We start from the raw sequence: 19,345 nt of genomic DNA, 5'->3' as shown, positions 1-19,345 counted from the left end.
CCCCGCAAAACTGAGACAGGACTCGGAGGAGTCCTGTGAGACACCGTGAGACCCCCCAGCGCCCCGGTCCGAGCAGGGAACGATCCCCCCCCCCCCCCCAGCTCCCAGCCAGGGATGGAGCAGTGCCTGGCTTGCAAAGAGAACAGTCCACAGCCCCGGGGGGGTCCCAAAACCCCAACATGCCAAGAGACAGACCCCAAAGCCCGGCCTCTAGCAGCTCCTTCCCACATCACCCCAAGCTTTTGCTCGGTTCATCCCCCCAGCCCCTTTCCCTGCTCCAGGATCTCGGGAGCTCCTGGTGAGCCCTGACCCAGCCCTCACCCTTGACTGCCCAGCTGGGCCATGAAACACTCCCCGACCATACCTGGAGGTGGTGAGGGTGGGAACAATCGGAAACATCACCTGCCCAGCCAAGGTGGGAAACAAAGGATGAGCAATTTTCCTCCGTGGCCTTGGCAAACCCTCTCCCTGGCTCGCGGCCCGAGCGGAGCAGCACCATTGTGAGCTGGAGCCCGAGTGGAACGGTACCATTGTCACTGCACTTTGGGAATCCTTCCCAGCCCAGTGGTCACCAGCTTGGGTTATGGTCAGAATGGAAACTTCCTGATGCCCCGAATCAATCATGTCACAACCCCAGGAACAGCAGTGCAGGGTGAGGCCCTCAGAGCTCACCCGTGCCCAGCAGCTGCAGCAGCACCTCGGAGCCTCCCAGAGCTCCCAGACCCTCAGGTCTGTGACACTCAAAGGACCAGTGCTGGCAGTACCCCCCCACATCCCCAGGCCCCTCGAGGGGCAGCCTTTGCCTGTTGGGAAGCCAGGGATTTGATGAAGGGAATTTTGGAGAGGTGCCTTTCCACACCTAGCAATAGGTGTGCACGTGTTCCGCCTGCGTGTGTGTGTGAACTGAGGGGGGGGTGTGAACGTCACTGCCTCAAATCTGTCACTAAATCGTCCTTAAAGTTGGACTGAATGCCACCAAACCACTTTGCCCCCCCCCTCCTGGCAGGACCTTTGCTGCCCTGGCCTGCTCAGGAGCTCACCCTGTGCCCCACATCCAGCACCCCACGCTCCTCACCCCACCGGCAGCTCCGCTGGGAATGCCATCACCCACCTTCCCAAGGGAAAAAACGCCTCAGTCTGATCCGACCGGTGCAGCTGGAGCGAGAGGGGGTGGGTTGGGCAGATGAATGTTGACAAACAGTCTTTTTTCTGCAATGAAGTCTCTGAAATGTTATGTCAACATGGAAGGACTGTTTATGTTTCACCAACCGGGAAAGTTCCCATTGACTCGGAGCTGTTTCCTCCCCCACACCGTTATTTTCTTCCCTGGGAATTTCTTTTCTCCAAACATTGTTTTCACCCAGGAGAAAGAGAAGAGAAGAGACGGAGCTCCCGGGACTCACAGCTCCCCCACACCACACACTGCCACGGGTGTTCTGGGGGCGTTTGGGCACCCCCACCCCACAGCCACCCCAACACAGCCTCCCCTCACCCCGTTCCCATCACAGGGGCAGGAGCAGAGCTGGGCAGAGCCAGGCAAGAAGTGACCTGGGAGAGTTTCCCAGCTGGAATCTTCACCCAGAGAATTAAACATGAAAGATGCTGAATGGGCTGCACCCCCAGACCCCAAAAGCTAAAGGAGCTCAGTGACACATGTTCCCACTTCACAGATGGAGAGACAGAGGCCCAGAGAGGACACAGCATTCCTGGGGTCATACAGCAAGTACCAAACATGCAGCAGGGCAGGACACAAAGGCAGTTCCTCCACCTCCCTGAGCCCCCTCCCCAGCTGGGGGGACTGGTTCTCCCAGTGCCACCCCTTGCACGGGCAGTGCAGGCAGCCTCGTGTGCCCCCAGAGCCACCAGTCCCTCTCTGTCATCCCTGACTTGGGACAACACCTCAAGAGGTCACAGAGGGAGATGGTTACTGGGGGCCAAGCGACCTCCATGTGCCCCCCGGGCTCCTGCTGCCCTGGCAAGGCCCCGGAGCTGCTCCAGGGGCAGGAGGAGGCGGGAGGAGCAACCCCCAAACTGGACAGGGAAACAATTAACAAAGGGGCCGAGGACCTGCCCAAGTGAGCCAAAAAAGAGGGAACAGGAGCTTTGTTCGGGTCGTCATGGCAACAGCCAGGCCGGAGCAGCAGCCACGGACTTTCACTTTCCTTTCCTTCCTCCCTGTCCCAGTGTCCCCAGTGGCCGTGGTGGCCATCCCTGCCTGGCAGGTCCCCCCACGTGCCACCAGCACTATGGGTCTGGCATCACCTCCCAGTGCCAGGAGGTGGCAGCCCAAGTGTCCATCCCCAGGTGTCACCACCCCTGATCCACAAGTCCTGTCCCTATCCTGGCTCTGCTCCTCTCCATGTCCTCCTTTGAGCCACCCCAACTCCATCCACAGCTCCTTCTCTCCACCTCCCTGCGAGGAAGCCCAGGACCCAGGGAGCGGCCCCAGGATGTGCAGGGCATTCCCAGGATGTGCAGGGCATCCCTGGGATGTGCAGGGCATCCCTGGGATGTGCAGGGCATTCCCAGGATGTGCAGGGCATCCCCGGGATGTGCAGGGCATTCCCAGGATGTGCAGGGCACTCCCAGGATGTGCAGGGCATTCCCAGGATGTGCAGGGCATCCCTGGGATGTGCAGGGCATCCCTGGGATGTGCAGGGCATTCCCAGGATGTGCAGGGCATCCCTGGGATGTGCAGGGCATCCCCGGGATGTGCAGGGCATTCCCAGGATGTGCAGGGCATCCCCAGGCCCTGCTGGACATCTTCAGGACCTGCTGGACATCCCCAGGACCAGGGGCACAAGGTGCCAGGATGGAGATGATGGCACAGAGACAGTCCCTGTCCTTCCCTGGGGGGTCACACGGGACCTGCTCAGCTCCTGCTCTGTCTCTCCCCACCTGGCCGTACCTCGGCCAGGAACCACGACTGCCCCCACTGCAACCCTTTGTGCTTCCCTCAGTAGAAGGAAGCCGGGACAATGGGTGGAGGGACCAGGAAAGCTGGTGGGGGCAAAGATCCCGCTGCCCCCAGTACCAGGGGCACGGAGGGGAAAGGCACAGCCAGCGCTCGCCTTCCTTTTCCCAAGCCCCCCGCCCTGCCCGGAGCCCACAGTGCTGCTGCCACCGGAGCTTTGTGCTGGCTGAGAGTCCCCTGGATCGCAGGATACTGGGGACTGAGTCATGGAAACGGTTCAGACAATGGCTTGGCCCCTTTAGAACTGGCCGGAGGGGGCAAAGCAGGGAGAACAAATCCGACCTTGCTTCCTGCACGGAAACGGGCCCATTGTTTGGGAATGGGCATGTGCTCTGCTCCTCACCAGCCTGGGAAAGCTGCAGGGGGATGGAGAATGGGGAGCAAAGCTGTGAGGGTCCTGCCAGCCACCCCCATGATCCTGCCTCACGTTCTACCTGGGAAAATCTAGGGAGGATGAGGATGAAGGCGCTGCCACTGCCCACGAGGTCACTGCCACCCGCCCCTCGTGTGCCCTCAGCCAGCCCAGCCTGCTGTGGTGGCATTGCCCACATTGCTGGAGCAAGCAGAGGGACCCAAAAAGGTCCCTTGTCACCCAGACCCAGAGACACACCCCTGGCCAAGAGTGTCCAAGGCGGGATGTGCCCAGCACTGTGTCCCTGTCCGTGCCACGTGGTGAGAGCCGGCTCACAGGCACACACACTGTGGCCTCAGACAGACAGACAGACAGACAGACAGACAGACAGACATCTGCAGCCCGTTAAACCCAAACAGATACCACAGAGAAGCTCTGGAACCGTGGCAGTTTTGGGACTGTCCTCAGTTCACCCCATTCCACCTGGGTCTCACAGTCCACAGGGGTGGGGGACGTGACACCCAGCAGGGATTCACCAGTGACCCGTCTCACCCACCCCTCCACACCCCCAGGCGGTGGGCAGCGAGTCCTGGTGGTCTTGTACTCGCTCTGTGCCCCCCTGGCACTGCCTTTCCCTGCCTCTGCCTCCCTGGCACGGCTGCTCTGGTTTTGGGGGCTCTGGGCAGGAACAGGGCAGGGCTGTGAGAGCACATCCCAAACCCTTCCCTGAGCCGGCAGCCTCTCCCCCTGCTCCCCCTCACTGCCTGCCCTCCTTGCAGGATGGTGGGAGAGCCCCGGGAATTAACCTACCAATTATTTCCACCCAAATGCCACAGTTTTTCCCGGCCACTTCAGAGGCAATTCCAGCGGCTGGGAGCTCCGTGCTGCCTTCTCCCTGGCTCTGGCAGTGCCCGGCTACTGCAGGGAGCCGGGGCTGGGCGAGCGAGTCCGCCCGCAGCGCAACAGGCTCTAATCGGGGCGTAATAAAGCCAAGATGTTCCAGGATTGCTCTGCGGGGAGCGCACTCGGAGCAGCTCCGTCCTCAGCTAGGGGAGGGCTCGTCCGAAATTCCAAGTAAAACCGAGCAAATAATGATCCTGCAGGAAAGCACGGCCAGGGCTGAAAGGGCAGGTGAGCTCCGGGTGGTGCCTGGGCAGAAATACCTGGGCGGGACACTTAGGAATGACCGAAATGCTCCCTGTGGTAGGCACAGCACGCGGTGCTGCGGCTGCAAGGGTTTGGATGTCGTGGTAAAATCCCGCATCCCACTGTCCGGCCCCTTCCCTGCCCAGCCCCCGGGGGGCACAGGGGGGCCGTGTCCTGCAGGCAGGACACGGGACATGCCACCACCCGGCTCACAGGAAGGTGTGTGGGCAGGGCAGGTGATGGAGAACACAACCAGGACCGGGGGCATATTTTGGGTCTGGAAGGGGGATTTTCAGCAAGCCCTGGGCTCTCCCAGCTGCCAGACTGGCACATTCAAAGGACACTGAAATCACTCCCTGCTTCCAAAGACCCAGCTCTCAGCACCTCAGACCCAGCTCCCAGCACCCCAATGCCAGCTGCCAGCACTCCAGCTCCAGTGGGGCTCCCAGCCACCACCACTGCTGTCCTCACCCCACACCAGCCGTGAACCCCGGGGGTACCCTTGGCATCCCCCCACGTGTAGCCCAGCCGGCCCCGCGCGTGCCAACAACCCTGCCAGGGACTTCCAGCTCCAAACAGGGATTCCACGGGGAGAGGGAACAAAGCGGCACCTCTGTGACTCTCTTCCCGACCCGTGGACCGGAGCAGCCGCACACGGCTCATCTCCGCAGGGGAAGCCACAGGGTGGGAGGGCACAGCCAGCCTGGCGATGTCCCCAGAGCGCCCCAGCCGTGCCCACGCCGCGGGGCTGGCGCGGCAGACGGGGCAGGGGGAGCGCGGGGAAGGGGGGGCTCGGGGGGTGATGCTGAGCAGCCTGTGCCGGAGAGACGCGTGGGGAGGGAGGGGAGGAGGGAGGGAGGGAGGGAGGGAGGGAGGGAGGGCACGGCCGGACCACACAGCGGGACAGGGGGGGCCGCGGCCAGAGGGCAGCGGGGGCGAAGCTGCGTCCCCGACCTCCTCACAGACGGGACGGCTCTGGGGGCTGAGCCCGTGGGGACGGGACAGTCCGGGGGGCTGAGCCCATCGCTGATGAGCCAAAGGCAAAACTGGGCTGGCGGGGCCTCCTCTGCCAGGCTCCATCACCCTCCGCCAGCCCGGCTCCAGCGGGGACCCGCAGCACCCCGAGCCACCCACCTCCCACCGGGCCGGGACCCTCCCGCTCAGCCCCACAGAGGGGCTTTTCTTGTCCCCCGCCTTTGTTTTCTATTTAGTGCTTTTGTTCTCCCCTCTTTGGTCCTTTGTTCCAGCTTGTCCTTTGTTCCGACGCCTTTGGTTTCTCTTCCCTTTGATGCTTTGTCACTCCCTTCATCTTGGTGCTTTTCTTTCCCCGGGTTTTTAAGCTGGCGGTTGTTTTCCCTGGCCGCTCTGTGCTTGGCATTTTTATCCTTTCTCCTGCCTGGTCCACTCCTCGGGTCACATGGACCCGGCCCGGATTGTCTTCAAATCCCCATTTGTCTTGTTTTGGTGCCTGGATTTCCCTGCCTTTATGTCCTTTCTTAAGAGACTCTCAGCGATTTCTTCTCCCGGGTGAGGGAAGCAGGGGGGGGAGGTCGGGGCTTAATTAATTAGCGAGTGTAATCTTTAGCTGCGTGGCACCGCGGGATGTGTAGAGCATCATTATTATTGTCATTAGGATGTTAAGGGTTAGCGAGGGTTTAAATACCAGCTAATTGCAGCAAAGAGCTCCAACTTCTCAAAATTCGATCAGAAAGAGCCAGACTTGTTTTCGCCCACCAGGGTTGGGAGAAGAGAGAAATTCCTGACACTGAGGATGAGCAGAGGCAACATGAGCCCCGAGGGGTGGGTGATGGGCATAAAGAGCTGCTGGGAGTAAGGAGGAGTGGGCTCACCTCTCCCAAGAAGACCAAAAAGCATCATCCAGCCTTCGGGAATTTTAAAGGCAGACACTGGCAGAGCCCATGGAACCGGTGACCCAGCCCCAGGCCAGGGGCAGAGCTGATGCCTGGGGAGAACAGAGAGGGTTAAACTCCCTGGGGTTGCTGGTTTTTGCTCTTCCCATCACCCCGCAGGGCCAACACACCCTTTGGAAATGGGGATTTGCCCAAGGTTTGATGGCCTGCGGGGTCGGGCAGGACACAGAGCCACAGAGGGTACAAAGGCTTTAATCTGGGGGGAAAAACCGTTCCCGCAGTCGCTCTGCACCTCGAGACACAGCTCAGAGCACTCAGAGCACGTGCACAGACACGACCACAAAATCAGATAGGGGCGGCCGGGATTCGGGAGCCCTTCTCCTGAGAACAACCTCACTGCACGAGGCTGCTGCTCTGCTTTGATTCAGTGCCCCAAACACCCTCCCCAGCACCACGGCCTCGGTGCCCGCTCACACCACGACACCCCAGCCGGGCAGCGAAGGGCAGGACGTGCCCCTGCTCCCTGTGGCACTGCTGAAATATCTCGTCACTCCTGCTCCCCAAACCAAACCCAAGCTCCAGCTTTAGGCCCCCCCCGGGCCCCCCCCAGCCCGTCCCATCCCACCGCACGGGTTCAGAGCAGCTGTTGCTGCTCCCCAGCTGTTGAACAGAGGAAACAGCCAAACTTAGCAACAGGATGTGCCCTCAGATAAGGTGATCGATATCAGAACAGGCAGCTTTTCAAGTGAGAGCTGAGCCCATCTGCTCGAACTGGGCGGCTCAGATGGGCCCTGATACGGCTCCGGCTCCACAACACCCCGATTTCTCCTCTCCCACCCCGATTTCTCCTCTCCCACCTCACTTTCGGTAACTCGGTGACGTGCCCACGGTTTGTGGCAGCTCGTGGGGGGGGGGGGGGTGTAGGAGGGGAGGATTTCCAAGTGTGGGACCAGAGGGGAAAAGGGCAGGAGCACGCTGGGAGCTCCAGGAAGGGAAGGGATGGCTGCCTTTGGAACATCCTTCCCTGCCCAAAAAGAGGGATGCAGGTGGATCAGAAAGTGCCTGGGTGCTGCAGGTGGGGTGCTGAGGCAGCACACTCTGCAAACAACACCACCAAAGCAGTGTGTAACAGTGACCCCGGGCTCTCCACACAGCCAGAACACTCCTGGGAAGAACCAGCCAGTGGGAGACAACTGGGAAGGCCCTGGAGGAGGATTGTCCAGGAAAGAACTGGATGACACCTGAAGCAGCTCCATGAACCCACAAATCAGCACAGGCACAGCGAGCGAGCTCTCCACAGTGGATGGGAAAAGCTGTCCAGTGGGAGCAGCCCCTGGCCCATCCCAAGGAGCCATCTGAGGATGAGGGATGCCAGGGAACGGACCTGCAACCTGCACATGCAGGAGGCAAGACAAGGAGGGCCCAGAGCAGGGCCCCGTCCTCCCTCAGCCCCCTCCAACTCCTGCCAGCAACAAGGGACAAGGGAAGGTGCCTGCCCACCCTTCCCGTGGCTCCAGGTGTGCACAAACCTGAGCTTGGTGGCCAGCAGGAAAAGGCTGGGACAGTCAGGGACATCCTCACCCAGGATGGATGGACCTGCAGATCAACCCCTCCAAACTCTGCCAAACTGTGCCTCGTCTCGGGGCTGAGTGACTAACCCTGATCCTAATCCTGATCCTAACCCTGATCCTAACCCTAACCCATGGCCACGGAGGGTGCCAAGGGATGCCAGGGAGCCCTGCCAGCAGCACCTGAGGCTTCTCAGCCCAGCGGGCACCTCCCTCCCTGCCGGCACCTTCAGAGGTTAAAAACTAAAGTGCTTGAAACAAAAGGAGCCGGGAAAAGCCATCCTACTGGTCTGCCCGGTCCTGGAGTCAGGCTCCAAGTGCAGCTGTTCAAATGCAAACTCGGGGCCGATAAGCCCCTAAAACACCGGGACACAGCGCCGTGGGCTCCCGCTGCGCAGGGTCCCAGCCTGGAGCCATGAGCCGATGGCATCCCCCTCCCCTGGCATCACCAGCTGGGCTCAGCCCGCCCACCCCTCGCTCTGTCCCGCTCTCCGAAGGGCTGAACCTGCTCCTATTACAGAGCTGGCACCGGGAAGGCTAAAAAAAAAAGCCCCGAACTCCCCTCATCTCTCTATCCGCAGCCATGCAAGGAATATTGTTCAGCGCAGCACAAAAGCATCCCTGAAAATAGAAGCGCCAGGGCCAGGCCTGCCAGTGGCTGTGTGAGATAACGTCTACTTGCAAACAGTGTGTCTTTGTGCCGCTGTCACTGTCCCCATTGTTCAGGAGCCTATTGCCTCGGGGATATTGTTCCCTCCTTTTGTCTCAGCCCGGCTCCTTTTTGTTTGACTTTACTTACCATTTCATTCCTCTCCTTTGTGCCGGGGTTCTTGCTTTTGTCTCTCTCTCTCTCCCTTTTCTCTCTGTGATTTGTATTTAGCAATTGTTCCCGGCTCGCTGGAAGCACAATGTGCTCGGGGCTCTTTTCTCACTCCATTCATTACCTATTCAGGTGGGTTTGTTTGCCCAGAGGTAATGGGAGGAGTGCAGGGGGTGGGAGTAGGGGAGGCTGGTGGTGGCCTTTGGGGACACCAGAGTCCCCGTGTCCCCCACCCTGGGTTCTTCCACTCCCAGGAAAAGGCCAAATGGGAGCCCAGTTCTGCTCCCAGCAGATGCTGGCACGGACACGAGGGTGGCCGTGGGACAGCCACACACATGGAGACGTGCCCGGGCCCAGCTCCCCCTGCCCTGAATCCCAGCAGGGTCCCAGGATGGGGATCCCTCACCCAGCCTGGATCCAAGCCCAGCCAAGCAGTCCCAACACTGATGGTCCCTGGTTAACACAACTTTGGCTCTCCCCCATCCCTGCTTTTCCAGGAGAAGGGAAGGGACAAGGAGGGCATTCCATGGCAAGAAACACCAAGTCTGCTTTGCAGCAGCATTCCCACTGCCCCCCAGCATCTCCCCCGTGCTGAACCATGACTGTGCCCTCTGACAGGGACCCTCAGGGCTGCAGGGTGGGCACCACCCCCCCACTGCCAGCCCCCAGTGGCCTGAGCTGCTGCTGCCCAGCTGGAAAAGCAGGGGGGGATTCACCCCTTGGCTCTCAGACAGCCCCCAGCAGCTCGTGGGAACCACAGGGATGCAAAGAGCAGCTGAGCAGCTGATCCTTGGGGATGGCTGGATGAGGCCTGGAGACAGAGGGATGAGAGCAGAGGTGTCTGCAAACAGCTCAAAGGCTCCCGAGGTGCCCCAGGTCCTGCAGGATGGTGAGGACCCTCTGCCCCCCTTCCCCTGCTGCCTCCTCCCTGGACCCAGCCCCTCCGAGCATTTTGGGGGGCCTGCAGCCACCAGGGTGGGGTTGTTCCTAACCCCACGAGGAGAAGGGAACCCCAGGAAACCTTCGGGGCGTGCCGTGATGGAGAGCTGACAAGTGGCCATGCCCAGAGACAACAAAGCCCCGCTGTTCTCCGGGCCCGCACCGCGTGACCTGCAGGGACTTTTCCCTCCCTCCCTCCCTCCCGCGAAACCCCGAGGATCAAAAGCATCCACCTCCTTCTCCTCTCCGGGCGCAGCCCACGCGGACGGGGGAGGCCACGGGGACCCCCGAGACTCACCCCGGGAGCGAGGGACGGGGCCGGGCAGGGGCGGAGGGTCCGCGGGGAGCCCCCGGACACGGCGGGTCCCGGGGCCGCAGGATGGGGCTGGGGGGGGGGGGGCGTGCCTGGGAATAAAGGGAGCAGACTGTGGGCTATTGTCTCATTGTTATGGCTTCAAAGGACAATGGGGCATTGTTGTCCCTGGGGATCCCATTGTTTGCTTTCGCTGCAGATCCCAGCCGCGCCGTGGATGGAGGTTTCCCGAGGGCCGGGCAGGCTCCGTGTGTGGGACAGTGAATAACGAGGCAGGCGTGTTTGCCTCCCCACCACCCTTCCCAAAAAGGCACGGCACGGCTCAGCCGGGGCACGGCCGGGACCACCCACCCGAGCAGGGGGCACACGGAGACCCCCCCAGCCCACGGGGATGGGGGCAGAGCAGGGGGGTTCAGGGCACTCTCTCCATCCCTCTGCACTCCAGTAAACCCTGTGCCAGGCTGAGGGGACAGACCCCATCCAGCATTTTCCATGGGAGCCAAAGTCCCATCTGCCTCCAGGAGCTCCGTGCCCACCTTGCACTATCCCTGTGTTTTCCTGCCTCCTCCATCACACAGCATCCCCTAAAGACCCACATCCTTCAGGCAAGGGGGTGTTTGGCTTCTCCATCACCGAGGAAAAGGCCCTTGGCACCATCAGGAGGACTTGGGAAGGGACAGCACAGCCCTGGGTGCTCCCTGCCCTGGCTGCAGCTCCCCAGCACTGATTTCCGTGGCTCCTTCCCATGGAAAATGGAATGTGGGTGCTATGCAAAGGCTGGGGGACGAGGAAGGAGCTGGGAGCCCATTCCAGCCCCTCCAGAGCCCGAGGTGGGCTGGGAGATTGATGGAGCAGGGAAGAGATACTGCTCTCCCCAGAGACACCCTTTCAGCAGGAGGCTGCTCACAACAGCTGGGAAGGGAGGAACTCATCCAGGGAGCCCGGGATGAGCCCCGGGAGGGGCCTGGAAAAGCCACGCTGGCAAGCTCAGCTGGGGGAAGGGGACACTGACCCTGCAGAAAATCAGCCTGGCACAGATTCCTCACCACCACTCGGGGAGCTGGGCTCAGACCCCCTCCCCAGGGGCCCGACCACCCTCCCGAGAACCCAAGGAGAGGTCCCAGACCATCTGGAAGAGCTGGAGCACACGGCCCAACCCCCCTCGCTCCCTGGACCGAAGCCCTCCCGCCCCAGGACTGAGAGGCTGCCCAAGGTCTGGGCTCAGCTGCTGCAGAGGATCTTTCCCCACTGCCCACGTGCCCCTTGGGCACCACCCGACCCCCCCAGCCCACCCCTGTCAGAGGGGGACAAGCCCAGCCCAAGCTCTTGGTAGCCCCAGATCGAGCTCAAGAGCAAATCACAGCGTTTGGGGTTTTCAGAGGGAAGCAACTGCAGCTAATTAAGGTATAATTGAACCCAGGTTGGTTTGTTTATGTTTTAATCCTGGGAATTCCCACTGCTTCTAATCAGAAGATGAGGTTGGACTTCGCCTCTGAAACGCCCCGAAGATTAATCCGTGGAAAAAGCACCCAAAGATTTGTTTGGGGATCAATTGGAGTTATTTGGGGAAAACAGGTCAGGTGTGAGAAGAGAGGCTGGATTTTGGCACTGCTGCCTCCAACCCAGTCCCTCTGCTCCCCTGGGGTCCCACAAGGGGCAGGGGCACGGCAGACAACACAGCAACCATCCCCTGGGCACTGCTCCCCCTGGATCTGGGAGCTCCCACAGCTTTGGCTGCTCCTGCAGGTCCCTCAGGGGGACTCACTCCATCCTCTCAAGCCACCAGCCTGGGGAGGTGGCAGTGATGGGCCCGACCCCAGCCTGGGCACACACAGATGCCAACCTGCCCCAGGTGCTGCGGGGCTGGCAGGAGCCTGGCTGGGAGCTCTTTCATGCTCCCAAAAAGCGTTATTTACACACACACACACACACACACACACACACACGGGCTCTCCCCCCTCAAATAGTGCAGTTTCCTCTCTGATAAAGAGCTCCCACCACAGCCCCCCTTTCCCTCTCCCCCCAAACTCGTGCCCCCGGCTCGGAGCCCACCTTGGGCTCTGATTTTATCTCACTTCCTCGATATGAATATTGGCTGTGCTGCTGATGAGCGATAAAGGACGGGCCCCAAACACCCTCTCTGGGGAGGAGGCAGCGCTGCAGAGGCTCTGCCGGGCCCCAGCTGACATCAAAGCCCCTCTGAGGGCGGATGCTGGTCCCTGCAGCCCCAGATCCCAGCCCACCTCCCCCAAAACAGGCTTCCCTTGGCCCTCCTGCCCCCCCAACACCCTCAGAGCAGCCCAGGGGGGATCTGTGCTCTGTGGGGTAACAAAGGGCAGCTCTGCAGGTGCCACAAACCAGGCTGGGTGTCCCTGGTGGGGGGACTTTGGTGTCTGGGACAAAATTCCCCTCTATTTTATAGTGTCTTAATGTACAAAATCCAACCAAGGTTGGATCAACCCTGTGAGATCCCTCACCAGGCTACTGCCAGCTCAGTTTACAAGGTGAAAACCACCTGAATAATCTCCTTAACTCTTAACCCACCCAACAGGGAGCACAGGGAAGGAGAGAAACATCCCTGGAAAACTCGGGTTTGTTCAGAGAGCAGCTTGTCTGGCAGCAGGAGAGCCAGAGACTGTTCCACTCAGCTGAGGACATCAAACCACTCCATCAGCCATCACCCCCCCGGGGCCTATTAGACATTGCTCCTATTCTCAGACAAGAGGCTGGGGAACAGCAGATAAGGCAAAATCGGGGAAAAGCAGCAGCCAGAAGCAGGGCTGGGCCAGGAAAGCTCTGTCTGATTTTGGAGCTCCAGCCCTTGCGGCAAGAAACCCTCCTGCAAACCTGGTACCTGAGCTCAAACACGTGCAAGAGATGCTAAACTCACCCTGTCCCACCCCCTGCCATGGGCAGGGACACCTTCCACCAGCCCAGGTGGCTCCAAGCCTTGTCCAACCTGGCCTTGGACACTTCCAGGGATCCAGGGGCAGCCACAGCTTCTCTGGGCAACCTGTGCCAAATTGGGAGGAATTTCTTCCCAATATCCCATCTAACCTTTCCCTCTTTCAGTTTGAACAATTCCCCCTTGTCCTGTCATCTTCCAGGCAAAACCTGGACTAGGGCCTGGGCCTCCTGGGTTTATTAAATACTCCCAGGTGAGTAAAATAAACTGCCCAAGCCTGAATCTGTCTCGTGGGTTCGTTTTACCACATCTACCCCCCAAATCCCGCAGTGGACGTCAGCCTGCCCCTCCACAAACACACTGGGATCGTGGGAGAAGCCCTGAAAACATTCCCCACCGTGACACTGCTGGGTGGGAACACGGCCCAAAGGCAAGTGCTGGGAAAACTGGGCACAGGAGGGATAAAAACCTCCTGGAACAGGGTCGGGGTCGTCTTTTGGGCGACGGAGTTTGCGACGACACCTTGGGCTGAGCTCCATGCAGGGGGATCAGGGCACACCCCTGACGGACAGCCCAGGCTACCACCGGAGAGGGAAGCGGGAGATGGAGCAGCTCCAGTGACCCCAGTGGCGCTGGGAGCGGGAAGGGGCCGCGGGCACTGGGAGGAGGCGGCGGGGGGCGGGCGGAGCTGCTGCTCATGTGGCAGAGTGTCCCCGCTGAGGGCAGGCACAACGCCCATGACTCATTTTTCCAAGAGATGTTACAAACAATGGGAATGATGCCCCTGGTGGGTCTGAATGTGAGGAGGCCCGGCGGGGGGGCTGCCATGCTGGGCACCTTGTGTGTGGGCTGCCAGCGCAGGGCACAGCTCAAAACCTGCTGCAGCCAGTTCGGGGGGTTTGCTTCCAGGAGATTCCGCAGGGATCTGGGGAGGGGTGGGATTTCTGCAAGGATTTTGGGGGGGGAAAGGGCAAAATGGCTGCTCAGCAAACTCCTCTCTCGCCGTGGCATCCGATGTGCTCGTGGTGGGCACCGACCCCGAGGCAAAGAGAGGAGCAGCTTCACTGCCCACGGAGGGAAACAGCAAAGAACAATCCTGAAGAGTTCCATCCCCATGTGGGACTGGAAGAACAACGGGCAGGGAATTTGGGAAAGCACTGCAGGGCTTTCAGGCTGCTCCCCCCTCAACACATGTTCTCCACACTCAGATGGTGCCCCCAGGGCACAGTTTCTAAGCCCCTTTGAGTCCTTGACCTTCCACTGTTGTCTGCTCCATACTATTATTTTTAGGCACACAATCCCTAAAACATCCCAGCGCTGGAAATACGTTCCCAGATAATGTGCAGTGAAGCACAGGGGGGGGAGAGGCTTCAGGAGAAGGGAATTCTGTGGGATCAAAGGTGGTGGCAAAGGGGATTTTCCCTTCCCAAACCCCACACAGCCTCACATCCCACCTCCCTGTGTACTTGTTTTTACACTCAGAGCGTTACAGGCCTGAAAAGATGGGAATTGCTGAAGGCATCCCAAGCTCAACACAAATCCATGGCCTGCCCAGGATGGATCCTGCTGCTTCCCACACAGCCTGAGCAGGACTCCAGTGACACCTTGGGAGAGCACCAACTGCAGGCAGGTCAGACACTGGGGTTCAAACTCATAAAACCATCCCATAAATCCCGGAATCCCACCAAAGAACCACAAAGTGATCTGGAAAGGCAGGACCCCTCTGCCTCCTCCCCGGGGGCTCTTTCACAAGCACGGAGAGCTCGGCCCCCAGAAGGACTGGGCTGGGCCAGGCCAAGCAATTCCCAAGTGCAAGAGGGAAGAAAAGCAGCCCTTTTCCCAGAACCCCAGCGCCACAGGCAGAGAAAAGGGACAAATATTTACTCAAAGCACCTTCCAGGGCTAAGAGAGAAAAAAACCAAACACTGCAGAGCCCCACCTGGGTGTGAGTGGGCTCTCACCTGCCTGGCACAGCCAGGGAGCAGCCCAGGAGCTCTGTCTTACCCCCCCTCCGGGCATCAGGAGTGCAGAAGCAGGTCTCAGTCTCTCAGTTTTTAAGAGAAAGGAGCTCTGTTTCTGTAAAACAGACATTTGGGTAGAGTGAGGTGGTGTCCAGAAGCACCCTCAGCTGGATTTGGGGTTGTGACAGGTATCCAGGTGCTGGGAGAGGTAAGAAACTCCCCCGGCAAGTCCCACCATAGGAATTTTGATTCCTAGAGAAGTGTGAACACTCCAGGGTGGGATCTGTGCCACAACACCACGTCCCACTGCAATATCCAGCACTCTGGGCACTCCTGATCATCCACCTCAAGGCATCTCCTCCCAGAAGAGACCTCACACGCACCCACAGCCCCCTCCCACCAGCCCCCACCCCCCTGCCCCGGAGGGAAAGGGATTGCACGTTATGGAAGAGTGGAATTTGCACGTTATGGAAAAGTCCAGCTGGCAGAAGCAAACACGAGAGGCCTGAAGGGAGCAGAAAGCCAGAGGGAAGGGGGGTTGCTGCACACCGAGCCCCAAGGGAAGCACTCACTCTGCCCGCTCCTCCTCACCCGCTCAGCACGCCCAGAACCTTCCACTCCTCATCCCCTCCGGCCGCGGGGGAAGGTGCTGCTGGTGCCCGGGAGATCCAGGTGGGAACACTGCAGAGCAAACCCCGCACCAGTCAGCCCAGTTCGCTTCCTTCCAGCTTGTCTGGGAGCCGGTAACGCTGCTGAGGAACTCGGAGTTCCTGCCGAGGCTTGACACGCTCGGCTGGAGGGGCTGGAGCCGCCGAGCCCGCAGCTCCCTCTTCTGTCCAGCGAACTCCTTGGCAGCCACTCTGTCCCGTTCCGGCAGGAATTTCGGCTCCCTGGCCGAGCAGCTCCCGAGCCGTCACCTTCTCCCTGCCTGCAGCCCGGGAAGGCGCCGGGAGCTGGAAGGATTCGGGGTTAAAACGCTCCGCGAGCCTTTGGATGAGTCAGCCCTGCGGTTTTTCGGAGGACAGACAAGTGTTTCTCGGCCCGGATTGTTTCTGTGCCCTGTCCCTGGGCTGGCCATGCCCAGGAGCTGTTGTTGGACCGCAAGGCTCCAGTGCCAGGAGCTGCTGGAACAATGGGGCTGTGTTTCCTCCTGGACACGCAGGGCTCTCCTGGAGGCCCTTTGCAGCTCCGTGGCTTCCTGCCGGGAGCCTCTTTTCTCCTGCAGCTCCCCCACACACATAATTAGGGACTATTTTGGGACCTTATTGGAGATGCCTCGGCCTGATTAGCCTGGACTTCCTTCCTCCCATCCTCGACCTGCTCCAATATCGAGGTCCAGCGGCGCTAATTTGATCGTATCAGAGGAGCTCTGGAGGCATCAGGGACTCTCAGAGTGCTCAATTTGGAGCTGGCAGCAGCAGGGCTGATAAGAACCAGCCATTTCTCCTCATGTCCATCTCTTTTCCGTGCCAGCCACGTGCTCAGAGGGAGGACAAACCCTTGGAGGCTCCCACTTTTATTTCAGTGGATAAACTGGAGCTCAGCACCGAGGCAAATTAAATTAATTTTTTCTAATTCTTTCTATTTAATTTTCTGCATTAAACAAAAAAATTTTTAAGCACACGCTATTAGTAAAAAAGTCCCACATTACTGCAAAAGTACTTACTTCAAAATTACCTGGAATGGTCTGAATTTTTAGAGTCTCCTCCTAAACCAGATCTAACACCCCACAACACACAGGTGTTTATCAGAGACTCCACAGAGAAAACCACCTGGAGACCTTTCTGCCCCTTCTCTGCACCCTGAGACTGAAAACAAGGTTTACGTTTACAGGTAACATGAAAAATGTTTATTTGCCAAATACATCAAACTACAAAAAAAATCCCCCCCAGAGGAAGGGGCAGTTCCCAGCCCTGGCACAGCCCCAGTTATCACAACTCCCTCCCCCCTGCCCAGTCCTGCTCCCACTGACACTTCAGTCACTCCAGAGCATTCCAGCCACTGTTGTGAAGAACAAATCCTAGTTGGAAACACTTTGGAGCAGGGTGATGTTGTCCCCTTTCAGCATGATCCGACCTGCAACACAAGGGAAACAGGGACTGGAGAGACCACAGAGCCATGGAACGGTGTGGGCTGGGTTAGAGCTCATCCAGTGCCACTCCCTGCCATGGGCAGGGACACCTTCCATAGCCCAGGGACACCTCCCATAGCCCAGGGACACCTTCCATAGCCCAGGGACACCTCCCATAGCCCAGGGACACCTTCCATAGCCCAGGGGCACCTTCCATAGCCCAGGGACACCTTCCACAGCCCAGGGACACCTCCCACAGCCCAGGGACACCTTCCATAGCCCAGGGACACCTTCCATAGCCCAGGGGCACCTTCCATAGCCCAGGCTGCTCCAAGCCCTGTCCAGCCTGGATTTGTTAGAGCTGTTTGAAAGCCCAAACGTGCTCTCAGGCCCAGACATGTTTTCCTGCACATTCAACAAATCCACCAGCTCGGGAAACAGCAGGAACTGAGCCCAGTGTCTGCTCCACATGAGCTTCAGGCTCCCACACCTGGATTTCGGGTCCCACACCTGGATCCCAGGCTCCCTCAGGTCCCACAGCCACTCTGACCTACCCAGCTGCTTCCTGGACTTTGTTTTGGAGTGAATCTCCTCTGCATCATCCAGCACCAGGTTCATGTACTCATCAAAGCCCTGCAAACAGCACCAAACACAGTCAGGGAGGTAAAATTCAGCAACCACCCCACAAACCCTCCTCAGCTCTGCAATTAAGGCTCTTTACAGGAGAGACATGAAGCATTTCCACCCCCATTCTTGGAAAACAACGGGAAAAGAAGGAAGAAATGGATTTATGAACCTGAACCACCCCCCCCAAAATGATCAGAGCAGTGACAAGGGAACAGTGATACTCACAATGATGCAGCCTTCTATCCTCATGTTCACCTGCTCATAGAGCCACACCTGGATCCTGGATCTCTAAAAATCACGGAGAGGGAGAGTAAAACAGGAACATAAACACCCCAAGCAGTTTGTTCCCTCCTGGGCATCCAGGGCTCCTCGCTGCCAACAGCCACTGCAGCTCTCAGAGGAGTCTCTCTGTTATGTCCTCTGGTGTTTTTGACGTTTTGCCAATAATTAATTAAGTAATAATAAATAACAGTTAATAAATGCTAATTAACAATATTTAATAATGAAACACAGGACAGCAGAGATTTTTAATTGTCACAGGGAAACAGTGGAAGGTGTCCCTGCCCAAGGCAGGGGGTGGAACTAGAGGGTCTTCAAGGTCCCTCCCAACCCAAACCATGCTGGGGTTCTGTGGAAACATCCCACACCCCGGACTGCCAGATCAATACCTGTTACACAGGTAATTCCTGGCTGGGGGAAGGAAATGTTGAGCTGTTCTCACCCCTCTGAATGACTCTGAGTTCCTCAATTCCACCGAAACCGGGTCAAAACCCGAATTAATAACAACCCCAGCCTGGTGTGGCAGCACAGGCCACGTGCTCAAGGAGCACCAGACGCTCCCCAAACGGTTTTAAAGCGAAACAAAGTAGATTTAAATTGGATACTGGGAAGAGGTGCCACCCCCAGGTACTCACGTTCTGCAGGTATCGGAAGATCAGGTTCTGGAGGGGAGCGTTAAGGTCCGGCACGGCCAGGGAGCCCCGGGGACAGAGCCCGGGGGGGCGAAACCCGCGATCCTCGGGGGAAGGAACCCCGAGGGATCAAACTTGCGACCCCCAGGAATGAAACCCTCGATCCGGGGGGTGAAACCCGCGACCCCCACGGTACAACCCCCCAGGGATCCCACCCAGGCCCCTGAGGTGAGAGCCGCGCTCCGCGGCCTGGCCCCCGCGCTCGGGCGGGGGACACCCACGACCCGCGGCCCCCTCCCGGCCGGCAGCCCCCGCGTCCCGCAGCCCCCCGCGTCCCCCCCGCGTTCCCCGCGGGCCGTGCAGGATACGATGGGCTGCACCATCACCTTCTGCACCTTCTGGCCCTGCCCGCGGTACGCCATGGCTGCCGCTCCCTCCCGCGCGCCGCGGCCGCGGGGCACGCTGGGATGGCGGCGGACTGCGCGGCCCGGAGGACCGCGGCTCTACTGCTCCGGGAGGGCGGGAGAGCGGGAACGTCCAGCTGGAGCCGTTCCCTCTCCTCCTGTCCATCGTGCCCTGGGAGCAGAGCCCGACCCCCCCGGCTCCCCCCTCCTGTCGGGGGGTTGCAGAGCCAGAAGGTCCCCCCTGAGCCTCCTTTTCTCCAGGCTGAGCCCCCCCAGCTCCCTGAGCAGCTCCTGCTGCTCCAGCCCCTTCCCAGCTCCGTTCCCTTCCCTGGACACGCTCCAGCCCCTCCATGTCCCTCCTGAACTGAGTGACCAGAACTGGACACAGCATTTGAGGTCCCTCAGCAGTGCCAGTACAGGGGGACAATCCCTGTTCTGGTCAACCCCTCTGAGCCCCCAAACCCCCCAGACCCCGCTCCTGTG

At 59.6% G+C, this 19,345-nt stretch overlaps 2 protein-coding genes across 3 annotated transcripts in view; both read right to left on the bottom strand.

Moving 5' to 3' along the window:
- SOX13 (SRY-box transcription factor 13) overlaps positions 1-15,864 on the bottom strand; it is a 38,566-nt gene extending 22,702 nt beyond the window's left edge. The window contains exon 1 of one of the 2 annotated variants that reach the window (XM_064636150.1): positions 15,422-15,864. The gene's annotated coding sequence lies outside the window, so the exon portion shown is untranslated. Of the gene's footprint in view, positions 1-6,322; positions 6,385-15,421 lie in introns of those variants that run through there. The other variant, XM_064636153.1, reaches the window with a different exon arrangement.
- Positions 15,865-16,675: 811 nt separating this feature from the next.
- SNRPE (small nuclear ribonucleoprotein polypeptide E) lies at positions 16,676-19,002 on the bottom strand. Its single transcript, XM_064635687.1, has 5 exons — positions 18,827-19,002; positions 18,462-18,488; positions 17,773-17,835; positions 17,475-17,553; positions 16,676-16,925 (listed from the first exon to the last, which is right to left on the bottom strand). The coding sequence occupies exons 1-5, from the start codon at positions 18,878-18,880 to the stop codon at positions 16,870-16,872; spliced, it is 279 nt and encodes a 92-aa protein (XP_064491757.1). The 5' UTR covers positions 18,881-19,002; the 3' UTR covers positions 16,676-16,869.
- Positions 19,003-19,345: the final 343 nt, after the last annotated feature.

Source organism: Pseudopipra pipra, chromosome 25, assembly GCF_036250125.1.
Source record: "Pseudopipra pipra isolate bDixPip1 chromosome 25, bDixPip1.hap1, whole genome shotgun sequence".
Classification (NCBI taxonomy): Eukaryota; Metazoa; Chordata; class Aves; order Passeriformes; family Pipridae; genus Pseudopipra; species Pseudopipra pipra.
This window is presented reverse-complemented; position numbering and strand designations above follow the sequence as displayed.